The 12,630-nt window shown below is 46.5% G+C and overlaps 1 protein-coding gene across 8 annotated transcripts in view; it reads left to right on the top strand.

Moving 5' to 3' along the window:
- Positions 1-12,630, top strand: part of Elapor1 (endosome-lysosome associated apoptosis and autophagy regulator 1) — an 81,067-nt gene that overhangs the window by 54,069 nt on the left and 14,368 nt on the right. For all 8 annotated transcript variants that reach the window (NM_001033304.2, NM_001358065.1, NM_001346518.1 and 5 more), the window contains 8 exons: positions 199-346; positions 815-895; positions 1,308-1,413; positions 1,552-1,701; positions 7,628-7,716; positions 9,777-9,954; positions 10,580-10,708; positions 11,239-11,329. In NM_001033304.2, coding sequence (NP_001028476.1) covers positions 199-346; positions 815-895; positions 1,308-1,413; positions 1,552-1,701; positions 7,628-7,716; positions 9,777-9,954; positions 10,580-10,708; positions 11,239-11,329 — 972 coding nt within the window. The remainder of the gene's footprint in view (positions 1-198; positions 347-814; positions 896-1,307; positions 1,414-1,551; positions 1,702-7,627; positions 7,717-9,776; positions 9,955-10,579; positions 10,709-11,238; positions 11,330-12,630) is intronic.

Raw genomic sequence — 12,630 nt, 5'->3', positions numbered from 1 at the left:
TGGAAACCAAGCTTTCAAATATATGAGCTTCTGGGGGCTTTGCTCATTCAAACCACAAGGAACAAGTTTCAGCTTTTGACTCCTAAGTCTGGAATCCCCCCACCCCCGCCCTGAAATCCTAACAGGAGCCTAACTCGTGGCATGAAGCTTTGTGGGGGTGTGCTGCTGCCACAGCACTTGGTCCTTGTTCTTTCACAGGTCCAAGTGGGTTCCCCGGGGAGACTACATCGCCTCCAACACAGATGAATGCACCGCCACACTGATGTATGCCGTCAACCTAAAGCAGTCTGGCACCGTTAACTTTGAGTACTACTACCCGGACTCCAGCATCATCTTTGAATTTTTTGTAAGCTCCCAGGCAGGAGGGAGGGAAGAGAGGGTTGGGGGAGGAGAGGTTGAGATTCCCCGAGGCTCAGATTCATTTTGTAGGGATCATTCACAAGTGTAGCCATGTCTGAGATTTTTTTTTTCCCTCTAGAGAAAACTGTGAGCAAAATGAGCTCAGGCCTGGGGGTCTGAGGAGAGAAGACCCCAGGCAAAGGACACTGATGGGGAGGACAGAGCCTGTGAAGTCCCTAGGTGTTTCATCCTGTTCAGACTTGTTATGACACGCAAGGGGCTAAGCTGCAAATTCTTTCTCTGAGGCCCATGCTCAGCCATGATTGTGTGCAGCTTCCTTGTTCTCAGTTTGGGCCTGGAGGGAATTGGCTGCTCCTCTGCTGTGAGAACAGTGTGAGAGCATCACACAGTATGACATAAGGCCCTCCTTTCCTCAGGAAACCGAACCTCTCCTCCCAACCCCCTTCTGCCTTAGGTCCAGAATGACCAGTGCCAGCCCAGTGCTGATGACTCCAGGTGGATGAAGACTACGGAGAAAGGATGGGAATTCCACAGTGTGAGCATCACACCAGCCGTCCTTGGGATCCCAGAGGAGAGGCCGAGGGCCGTAACGGAGGGGGCAGGCTGAGACATAAGTGATTCCTCTTTTTGTGGTTGCTAGATGATGCTATACAGTGGCTAGTTTGCCCCTATGACTTCATCCCAGGAGCCAGAGCGTTCCAGCTTTGAGGCTGTGTTTTCTGGAAAACCATAGAAGAATGAGCAATCGTCAGTCTCCCTTACTGCCAGCCCCCTCTGGTCCTGTTCTGATCGCTCCATTAGAGATGCTTGTAGTGCATATGATGCACGGATCATATGTGGAGGATCAGGGAAGAGTGGGAGAGGGTTAAAAACACAAAGCTACAAAAGGCAAGTTAGTGATGCCCATTTTTGTGATGAATTAACACCTACCTTATGCCTTTTTGAAGGTTGAGCTAAATAGAGGCAATAACGTCCTCTATTGGAGAACCACAGCTTTCTCGGTGTGGTCCAAAGTGTCCAAGCCCGTGCTTGTTAGAAACATCGCCATAACAGGTACAGAAAACAGCTTGGATCTGGGTCTGCTGCTGGCTTCCTGGACTCCTGGCTTCTAGGGAGGGATGGGCATTTGGTCCCCAGGGCCTTGGTGTCTGGGCTCAAGCTTTGATCGTCTATACCATTCTTTCTTCCTAGGGGTGGCTTACACCTCCGAGTGTTTCCCCTGCAAGCCTGGCACATACGCTGCCAAGCAGGGCTCCCCTTTCTGCAAGCTTTGTCCAGCCAACTACTACTCAAACAAAGGAGAAACGTCCTGCCATCCGTGTGATGCTGACAAATACTCAGGTGATGTTTCTGAGGGTAGGGTGTGGGGGAGTAGTGGGGTACACACAAAGGAAACCAGGAGGCCCATCCTATTGGCCGTCCCAAAGATGATAATTCTTTGCTGCTGCTGCTGCTGTTTGGTACTGGCTGTACTCTCGGTGTGTATGTGGCAGAGGTTCAGAGGCTGGCTTTTGTTTTGGTGTTTGTGTGTTTGTTCTTTGAGACAGGGTCATCCTCTGTAGCCCTGGCTGCCTGGTACTCACTCTGTAGATCAGGCTGGCCTCAAACACACAGAGATCCATTGCAAATGCCTCCTGAATACAGGAGTTAAAGATACATGCTGCCAGGTCCAGCTTGGCTTTGAACTTCTGCTCCCTCTCTCTTTACCTCCTAAGTGCTGAGATTATGGGCAAATGCCATCATGCCTAATAGTTTAAAAACAAAACAAAACAAATCTACTTAATCTATGAAAACCAAGAGGCTATATTGACAAGCACAAACTTTTCAAATTTATTTTCGATAACAAATAGTAATTACATATTTATTGATGAACCCAGCTGCTTCCATTTTGGGCTTGAAAGCCAACTTATAATAAAGACAAGCTAGGTTCATTCCTGTTTGCGATTAAATCTCTGTTTCTCTAAGTGGGGCTGTGCCCCACTTGTAACCTTAACTACAAATGGTTCTGTTCTTGCCTGTTGCAGGAATGGCCAAAATGCCTTTGTTTCAGGAGGTTCTTATCAACACCTTGCAACTCTACATTTATTTCAAAAAGTTATTATGACCACCTTGTTATGTTTTGCTCTTGGAACCCCGCCTCACCTATGTGCCAAATCCCCCACTTGGAAACCCCCTACCCGTGAGCTATAAAAAGCCCTTATCTGGCCCATGTCCAATACCAATCTCTTGAACCCTGCCTTAGCAGGGGGAGTCAGCTCATGTACACAACTTTTAAAAAAAAGAGTTTGTTTTAATTAATTTGGCCTCAGTGATTTGGGACAGTGGTCTTTCTCCTTAAATCTTTGAGGTTAACAGTATGTATGAGATACAGTGTGGTATTTCAATACCAACCTACCTTGTAGAACGGTCAGACCAGAGTACGAGCATAACCATTTTTTGGCTGTTGTTAAGACAAGTCTTAATGTTCTAAGATAAACTAGAGAGACGCCTCCACAAACATTCTGATGTGAACAACGGAAAGATGGCTCAGTGGTGAGAAGTGTGTGTTGCTCTTGCAGGTGACCTGAGTTGGGTTCCCCAGAACCCGTGGCACTTATGTGTGGCAGCTTACACCTGCCTGTAACTCCAGCTCTAGGGAACCCCCGACACCCTACCCTTCCACCACAGTGGACACTGTACTCACATGCACAAACCCAACCACAAACAGACTTTTTTTTTTTAAGCTTATTTTTTTTCAAGAGAAGGAAAAAACAAGACCTGGTCATTTATTTAATAAAATATCAGAACACCCATGTGAGAGTGGTAATGTCACCAAAGAGACAGCCCAGTGATGGGTACCAGATCTAGACCTCAGAGTAGGCTGTGAAACAAGCAAGAAATAGGAGAGTTCTGCTCTGAGCTCTCCGTAGGGACCCTCATCACAACTCTTTCTTCCCCTTCTTATACAGAAACGTGTACAAACCCAGCACCAGGCCCGTGTGTACAGACTCACACCCCTATAGGTTTCCCCATGTGTCACGCAGGTGTTAAGATGTGCGGCTGTTAACCCAGGACCAGCCATTGACCTGTGGCTCGCTTCTACACTCCTAATACAAAAGGCCTACTTTTCTACCCTGATCTTGTCAAACATGGGTAGTTTTTTTTGCCAGGCAAGAAAGTTTAGATCTGAGAGGAAGTTTCTAGCCAAACATCTAAATTCCTGTTTTTCCACTTTAATCCTTATGCCTCTCCCCTGCTCCACCTCTTATCAATGGTGGCCTTTGTTAGTCCAGCTTTGGCTCCAGTTCTGCAACTGTGCAAGGGTTGAATGACAAGGTAGTTGTATAAAAAGCCTGTTTCGGTCAATGCTGTATAAACCGATTTCTATCCAAGAGTTGTCATGAAATTGTTAATCAGGAAGCCAAATTCATAGAGCTCTGCTTCAGTCACCAATTTCTCAATCGGCCCCTCTGACTTAACCTCATCAACTTTCAGTACTAAGACAGTCACATTTATTGGACACGCAACTCTTTCAAGGGGAGAGGCTGGGAAAGATGCAAAGAGTCTAATAAGAACATAGCGTGGAATGAACATGAACGAAGACAGTGATGAAAGGCCAGTTCTCTCTCTCTCTCTCTCTCTCTCTCTCTCTCTCTCTCACGTACACACACACACACACACACACACACACACACACACACACACCTTGAATACCTACAAGGACCAGCCTTGGTGCTACAGCCTGAGTTGGTGCCTGTCCTCCAGGTTGAACCAAATAGGAGAAATCTGCCCATGTGGGCACACAAATGTAGGAACTCTCCACGGTGCAATAGGGAACAGTGCCGGGACTCCAGAACACACTCACCAGGTTCAGATCTCAGCCTCACCCCTCACTAGATGTGACATCTGGGCTACACTGCTTGCTCGTGCTGCAGTCCCTATACACAATCTTAGTGGAGGCCTGAGAAGCAACCATGTCTCTACATCTTTACCTCCAAAATAGAAGTGATGATGATCATGTCCACCATACACTGTTACCACAGGGATTGGCTAATGCAGGAAAGGATCCAGAAATGGGCCTGGTATTTTGTAATTGCTTTTTTTGGTTTTTGTTCATTATGTTTTGTTCTTTGAGACAGGGTTTTTCTGTGTAGACCTGGCTGTTACGGAACTCACTCTGTAGACCAGGCTGGTCTCGAACTCACAGAGATCCACTTGCCCCTGCCTCCTGAGTGCTGTGTAATCACTGTTTTAAACAATGTTTCTTGCAGTGTTGGGGATAGATCCCAGAGTCCTTGCACATGTTAGGCCAGCTCTCCTCTGCGGAGCTTCAGCTCTAGCCTAAGCACTAAGTACTATTACACTTATTTGTTTTATTGTGTATGTGTGTGTGTATGTGTGGGTTCATGCATGAACATGTGTGCATGTGAACAACTTGCAGGAAGGAGTCAGGTGGTTAGGCTTGGTGGCAAGGACCTTTACCCACTGAGCCATCCTGTTCACCTTATCCCTTCAGCATTAGTTTTGTTTTACTTTTTTTTAAAAAAAGATCTATTTATTTATTATATGTAAGTACACTGTAGCTGTCTTCAGACACTTTTTCTTCTCTCTCCCTGGCCCTGCTCACTCCGGCCGTAGAGTTAGTTTTACTAATTCACTTTCTTTTAATGAAGGCCTGTCCAGATACCCCTCTTACAGGATGAAAATGTTCTCGGTATAGTTTACAATAATAGCTCACTTGTACAGAAGTTTACACTCAATACAACATTGTCTCATTTATGACTCAAAGCGTGGTGTGGGAGTGAGCCCTCCATTTACAAATGAAAGGTAGGTTCCGAGAAGACCTCAGCATCTGAGCTGCTATGAGCTGTGCCCTTATGTGTGCTGGGGTCCTGTGCCTGCTGAGGAAATGTTTTCCTTTGATAAAATGGGCCCCAGAGAGAACACTGGACTAGAAGGGGGGCCAGATCGGCAGGAGAAGGTAGGTACAGAGGAAGCACCCCGGGCCCTGAGATCAACGTCGTCTTACATGTTTTCCCACGAGCGTTCCTCCTCAACCCACATTCAATCCCTCGCCTTACCAAACATCTAGGTGACTTTTTCACACTTGACCAATGCCCAACTTAAGCCTCTTGGTTTAAACCCGTGCTTGGAAAGTGAGGTCTGTCTGAACATTGCAGTTAATCATTTATTAAAGCCATTTTCACAGTGGTCTGTGTGTAAACAGCTGGACCATTTCTGCTAAAACTTAGACCTAGGGTGTCAGGTTAAGCAAATGTTTAACTAGCAGAACAAAGGTCTTTGTGCCAAATACATTTTCTAACACTTAACTTCTGCTCTGCCAGACCTGATCCACAAGGCCCTGGGAACTGGCACGTGTTCAGCACCTCTCTCCCCACCCCCAAATCTCTCCTGGCCAAGTCAGTCACCAACCGGAGTTTCTAGTTCCCTCTCTGAGGAATTGAACCTCCTGCCTTTATTACTGAATAAAGGCGCTGAGCCGATTCCAGCTGTTTCCCAACACTTCCTTCTTGCCCAGCCTAATAAGACAGGGACAGAGAGATGGGGAGATATTCAGTCTCTGAGCTCCCAGTACAGGCCAACAAGGCATCTTTAGAGTCTCTGACAGAGGAAGTCATCTGGGAAAGGGATGGAACCTATTAAGAAGTAAAGTCACTAGAAAGGAGGTGAAGAAACACATAATCTATTAAATCTCCCTGGACAGTTCTCAAATAAAAAGAATATGCAAGCTTGCAGGCAAATAATAGTGACTGCATTTCTTTTTTTTCTTTTTTCTTCTTCTTTTTTTTTTTTTTTTTTTTTTTTTTTTTTTGCTTTTTTCGAGACAGGATTTCTCTGTATAGCCCTGGTTGTCCTGGAACTCGCTTTGTAAACCAGGCTGGCCTCGAACTCCGAAAAGGATTTATTTTGGCTTTTGAGACATTTGTGGTCCTGGCTACCCTGGAACTCACTATGTAGACCAGGCTAGCCTGGTCTGAACCCAGATTGGTCTGCCTTTGCTTCCTGGGTGCTGGGATGAAAGTTGTGCACCACCACACCCTTTATATGTGTATGCATGATGTCATACACTTGTTTTCCTAGTACCTAAGGCAGTAAGATTAGGAGTTCCAGGTTAGCACAGGCTATGGGGTGGGCTATAGTTGTCTCTAACATCAAAACAAAAGAAAAATATGACATCCATTGCTTTGAGGAGGAGGAGGGTTCATTAGTTCTTCTGTAAAGGTCCACGGTATTGAAGCAACATTATATCATTATAAGGGTAACACAAAAAGCCTGATAAAATGGCTAAGGACATGGGGTTCAGTGGTAAAACATGCCTGGAGCCCAGGGTTCAAACCCCAGTGCTCCCCAAGTGGGAGAAAAGTAACTGGGTGAGAGTCAGCACTAGGATGCTGAGGCTGAGGCGAGGCAGAGGCAGCTTCATCTTGAGTTCATGGCAATTCCAACTTTATCTGTGTGGGGTGGTCTCATGGAGAAGGGGAAGTAACAGATGGCCTTCTTCACGTTTGTCATAGGCAAGAGAACTCTCAGACGAGGTCTAAGGATGGGGCCTGGAGAGATCGCTCAAAGGCTAAGAACACTGGCTTCTCTTCCAAGAGATCCTGGTTTGATTCCAGAACCCACATGGCTCACTAACTCCAGTTCTAGGGGAATCCGACACCCTCTTCTGGCCTCCGTGGGAACCAGCCACACATGTGCAGAGACATGCATACATGCAGGCAGGCAAAACAGCATTACACATATAAGTAAAAGTAGGTTTAAGAAAAAAAATTCCTTGGTAGTGTACACTTTATTCCCAGCACTTGGGAGACAGAGGCAGGTGGATCTCTGAATTCGAGGCCAGCCTGGTCTACAGAGGGAGTTCCAGGACAGCCAGGGCTACACAGAGAAACCCTGTCTAAAGAAGCAAAACAACCACAAAACCAAAAACAACAAACAAACAGAAAACCAAAAAGCCAAACTTAAGACAAAAGAATAAAAGACCATGGTGGCTCACACCTGTAGCCTTAGCCGTCCAAGAGGATGAAGCAACAGAATCTCCTCAAGTTTGAGGCCAGCCTCAACCGCATGGTGAGTCTCAGGTCAGCCTGTCTCAGAAGACCAGAAGAAGGCAAATAAGTGAAAACAGAACGCAAACACCTTCTGGAAGTTTGTGTGGTGACACACCCACGGGCTTGGGAGTTATCGGTCACTGGTCAGTGGCTACGATAAGAGCCCTGCTCTCTTATGTAACTTGAAATATTTTTTTCTCACTGTGGTCATTTAGAAAAAGGATCTTCCACCTGCAAAGTGCGCCCAGCCTGCACAGACAAGGACTATTTCTACACCCACACAGCCTGTGATGCTCAGGGAGAGGTGGGTAGCACGCTCAGAGAACCTGTTTCCCGCTCCTTACACCCAGTGGTCAGTGAACTCACTGGAGAAACCCCCCAAGACCTGCATGGTGAGCCCAGGCTAGCCGGGGGGGGGGGGGGGCCAAGAACATGGCATCCTTTTCCTGTGTGTGTCACCCAGAACTGTTCTTTTCCTTTTGCTTGGTTTCTTCCGTTTGCTCAATCCCAGACCCCATTTGCCCATCCGTCTACACCGGCTGCATTCCATAGTGATACTCAGTCCCAAGCGCTAGCTGCTTCCGGGGAGAGCAGAGGGGATCTTGTCCTACCCCTAAGTCTCTGGAAAATGGCCTAAGTCAGTGTTTCTCAATATGTGAGTCTCGACCCCTCTGAGATCAAATAACCCTTTCACAGGGAAAGACTGTAGTTTATCCCATTTAAACTTATCCCCGACTAGTTAACAAATAAATGAGACTCAGACTAGGGTTATCTTATTTGTTTTTGATGGTTACTGGGGAGTAACCGTTAATCTACTTTTCTAACTGCTGCCTGGTCGCCTCCCACCCGTGTTCCTCAAATCCTTGCTGTTTCTCCTGGCCATGGCTCATGGTCCATCTCCTCTCAGGGCGCCTTCTCCTCTCTGCTTCTCATTCTCTCATCTCTCAAACGTTCGTTCAGCCAGCTAACTCAAAAACCCACCTACCTACCTCTAATCCCTCCAGTAACTGGCTGTAGCTATTTTTATTTAACCAACAGTTTTAAATTAAGGAGCAAGGTTTGCACAACAAAAGCTGGCCTAGACCTTTGGGTACAGAATTTAGTATTACCATACATAGCAACAGGCCAAACCTCGACATAAGACCACTGGAAAACTTAGATATTAATATTACGATTCATAACAGCAGTAAAATTACAGGATGGCTTTGAATTACTGTGTGACTTACTATTATGAAATAGCCATGAAAATGATTTTATGGTTGGGGGTCATCACAACATGAGGAACTGTATTAGAGGGTCGCATGCACTTTAGGGACGGTGAGAACCACTGGCCTAACTGGCTTCAGTCCCAGCTGTTTCTCTCCAGCTCCCACCCACACCAAACCTTCAGGCTCAGGACAAAGCCTTCCCTTTGTACTTTCTCCATCTCTGGGCTGACAAACAGTGCTGGCGTGAACTGAGGTGTCAGGCAAGGAACAGAGAAAAACAGAGATGCATCTCTGTTCTCCCAGAGCTTCCAAGGGCTGCAGGGAGGCCAGCCATAAGACAGTGGAGGTGATGTATACGGCCTGGGAGAATCCCAAAAAACAGAACAGGCATGAGGAGTCTGAGAAAGCCTTTTTGAAAAGACCATTCAACAGTCAACAAATATTGAGGGGGTGTGGGGAGTTTTTGTTTTGATTATTTTTTGAAACAGAGGCTTATTATGTAGACAATGCTAGCCTAGAATTTACCTGCCTCCTTTAAGGTGTGCACCACCATGCTCAGCTAATAAAAATTTTTTTTGGTTTTTGGTTTTTGGTTTGGTTTTTTTTGGTTTTTTTTTTTTTTTTTTTTTGTTGTTGTTGGTTTTTTTGTTTTTGTTTTTGTTTTTTTTTTTCCGGAAAGACTCCACACATGTTGTCTGAAGACACCTGGCACACATTTCCTCTATCATAGAATCCTCAGCAGATACACCCTTTCTCCTCTGATCAGTGTTATTTGGCAGTTACTGTGTACAAATGTGTGACCAGAACTGAATTCTCTACTTTTTCTAGAATTCTCATCCTGGTCCAAATCTCTAGTATTCTCCAGCATTTTTGGTAGGGTCTATAACAGTGGTTCTTAACCTTCCTAGTGCTGTGTGTGACCCTTTAATACATTTCTGGGTGTGGTGATAGCCAACCACAGAATTATTCATGGCTATTTTCTAACTGTAATTTGATAGCTATGAATGTAATATAAATATATGATATGCAAGATATCTGAAACTCAAATGGGTCACAGGTTGAGCACCAGTGTCTAAAAACATAGGCTAAACCCTATAAGTGATGAATCTTGCTGAATCCATTTTTTTTTTCTTTTCTATCTATTTATTTGTTTTAGACACAGCTCATGTACAAATGGGCCATACCAAAAATCTGCGGTGAGGACCTGGAGGGGGCGGTGAAGCTGCCCGCCTCTGGTGTGAAGACCCGCTGCCCACCCTGTAACCCGGGCTTCTTCAAAACCGACAACAGCACCTGTGAACCTTGCCCATACGGCTCGTACTCCAACGGCTCGGGTAACAGCCCCGGCGCTCGGCTTCTTATATCCTCTCCTTCCTAACGCTGGCTGTCGGGTGGGCCACCTGAATACCCAGTATAGCTAGCCGAACAGTTCTGGGGACCAGGGTCAGGAGTCTGTAGGTCAGGGTCAGATTTAACTACTGCCCTCCTCCTTCCTCACTCCATCTGCAAACAGGACCTGGGTCTCAAGAGCCTCACCTCAGTCTTCAGGACAGAGATGTCCAGTGTGTGGATGCTAGGTAGAAAGTTCAGGGGGCTAAGGCTGGACAGAATCGGAACCTTTGTTACACAAAGGAGTCGGGGGGCGGGGTGTGTGTGGGGGGGAGATTGTGAACATGCAAATCCGAATGCAGTTGATGGCTACGTGGGAATCACGTGAAGTACGTGAGTAAGATTTAAGGGACATCGAAACGGAAGTTTTGATAAGTAAGGACGGTTGGCATACTGGCCTGTGTGTCTGATTGGAACGTGTTAAATATGTTTTGCGTCCCACTGACAAATCTTTGTGCAACTCCACTGCATCATCCACTGTTTGGCTGCCGCCTGTCTGTCTGGCAGCAGTTTCAGACAGCGGCTGTCGATTTCCTCCTGGGTAGCCAACCGCTCTTGTGCTTCCCCTAGATTGTACCCACTGCCCAGCAGGAACTGAGCCTGCCGTGGGATTTGAGTACAAATGGTGGAACACACTGCCCTCCAACATGGAAACTACGGTTCTCAGTGGGATCAACTTTGAATACAAGGGCCTGACAGGTGACTGCCCCCCCCCCCTTACCCTGCACTCGACCGACCGACTGACAGGGGAGTGACCCATCCCCTTGAAAGCTCCACTCCTTACAGCAGACATGCCGATGATGCTCAGTTTCAGAGACAGCTAAAAAAAACATGGACGGTTTATGCCTTGTAACTCCAGCACTCAGGAGGCTGAGGCAGGAGCATTACTGTAAATAGGAAGCAATAGTGAGGTCCAGGCTGGCCTCAGGGTGAAATCCTTCTCAAAACAACAAAATTATTTAAAAATAAAGTAAAAGGGGTCAAGGCAAAAAGGATTGCCACAGATCTGGCCAGCCCGGGCTACAGAGTGAGAGAAAGGGGGTGGGGGAGAAAGAGATGGAGAGGAAGCCAGGAAGGTACCTGGGAAGAAAGGACGAAGTAAGTCAGTTGCCAGAATAAGCAAAGAAAGGTCTGGATACCTTGAAGGACAGGGCTATTATCTCTAGAGTGCCACCCAATATACATTTGTCAATGCCTGGGGGCATTAACCCTTTCCTCTCCTTCTCCAGGCTGGGAGGTGGCTGGTGACCACATTTATACAGCTGTTGGTGCCTCAGACAACGACTTCATGATTCTCACTCTGGTTGTACCAGGATTTAGGTGAGGGAAGCCCAAGCCAACCTGGCCGCATCCAAATCCCATGTACTCCAGAATGTGGTAGAGGAGAGGGCCCCAGCGTTGAATCAATCCAGAGGGACACAAACAGTGGCCATGTTAACTGGACGCCAGAACATTTTCCTTGTTATCACCAGTGGTCGTTACTTTTTTAAAATTTATTTTTATTTTGTGTGTGTATGAGTGTTTGCTCAAATGTATGTATGTGCCCCCATGAGAGACCAGAAGAGGACACTGAATTCCCTAGAACTGGAGTTACAGGTAACTGCAAGCCACCATGTGGGTGCTAGGAATCAAATCCCAGTACTCTGCAAGAGCAGCCAGCCAGTGTCCCCAATCTCTGAGCAGTCTCTCCGGAGCCCTGCCCCCATCCCCCACTCCACACCCCAGGGTAGATTAGTTTGAATGTCAACTTGATGAGATTTGAAATCACCCAGGAGACATATCTCTAGGTATGTCAGGAAGGGCATTACCAGAGAGGACTGACTAAGGAGAAAGATCTATCTTGGATTTTGAGCCACCTCATGCTCCAGAGGCCACACTTCCCCAGCAAGTGGGCTTTACCCCTCAGCCCATGAGCCAAATAAACAAACCCTTCTTCTTAAGTTGCTTTTCATCAGGCATTTTGTCACAGCAATGAGAAAAATAACTAAATATTCCGCTCACACAGTATTGCCCCTGCTGGCTTCTGACAGGCCGCTTGAATCCTTCCTCTCCACACTAGCCGAGAGAGTTAAAAAGAGACGTAAAAACAGGGCCACAGTCCCCTTTGCATTTCACTTTTTGTGCATTTATTTATTAGACTTATTTCTTTTACTTTGTGAGTATGCATGTTTTACATGGATATGTATATGCACCGTGTGTGTGCCTATTGGATCCCTTGGGACTGGAGCTATGTATGGTTGTGAGCCACCATATAGGTTCTGGGAATTGAACCTGGGTCCTTGGCAAGAGCAGCAACAGCTCTAAACCACTGAGCCATCGCTCCAGCTCATATACAGTTAGTTCATTTTTACCAGCTGAAGATTAGGCCAGAAGATTGAGCAGACCTGTCCCTGTTATAAAGCACACTCACACATGGTGTACTGGTGGATATCAATACTATAATGAGAGATAAAGAAGACATTTATCACCTCCACTCGGTAGCTGACGGAGCTAGGTCAAGGTCATATAGCTTGGGTGGCGTAATTGGACTTAGTTCCCACTTCTTTCCAACAAACGCCTTATCTAGGTCCCCCAAACCCACAGCTAACCCTTTCTGTTGTCTAGACCCTCCGAATTGCACT

This window comes from Mus musculus, chromosome 3 (assembly GCF_000001635.26).
Source record: "Mus musculus strain C57BL/6J chromosome 3, GRCm38.p6 C57BL/6J".
Lineage (NCBI taxonomy): Eukaryota > Metazoa > Chordata > Mammalia > Rodentia > Muridae > Mus > Mus musculus.
This window is presented reverse-complemented; position numbering and strand designations above follow the sequence as displayed.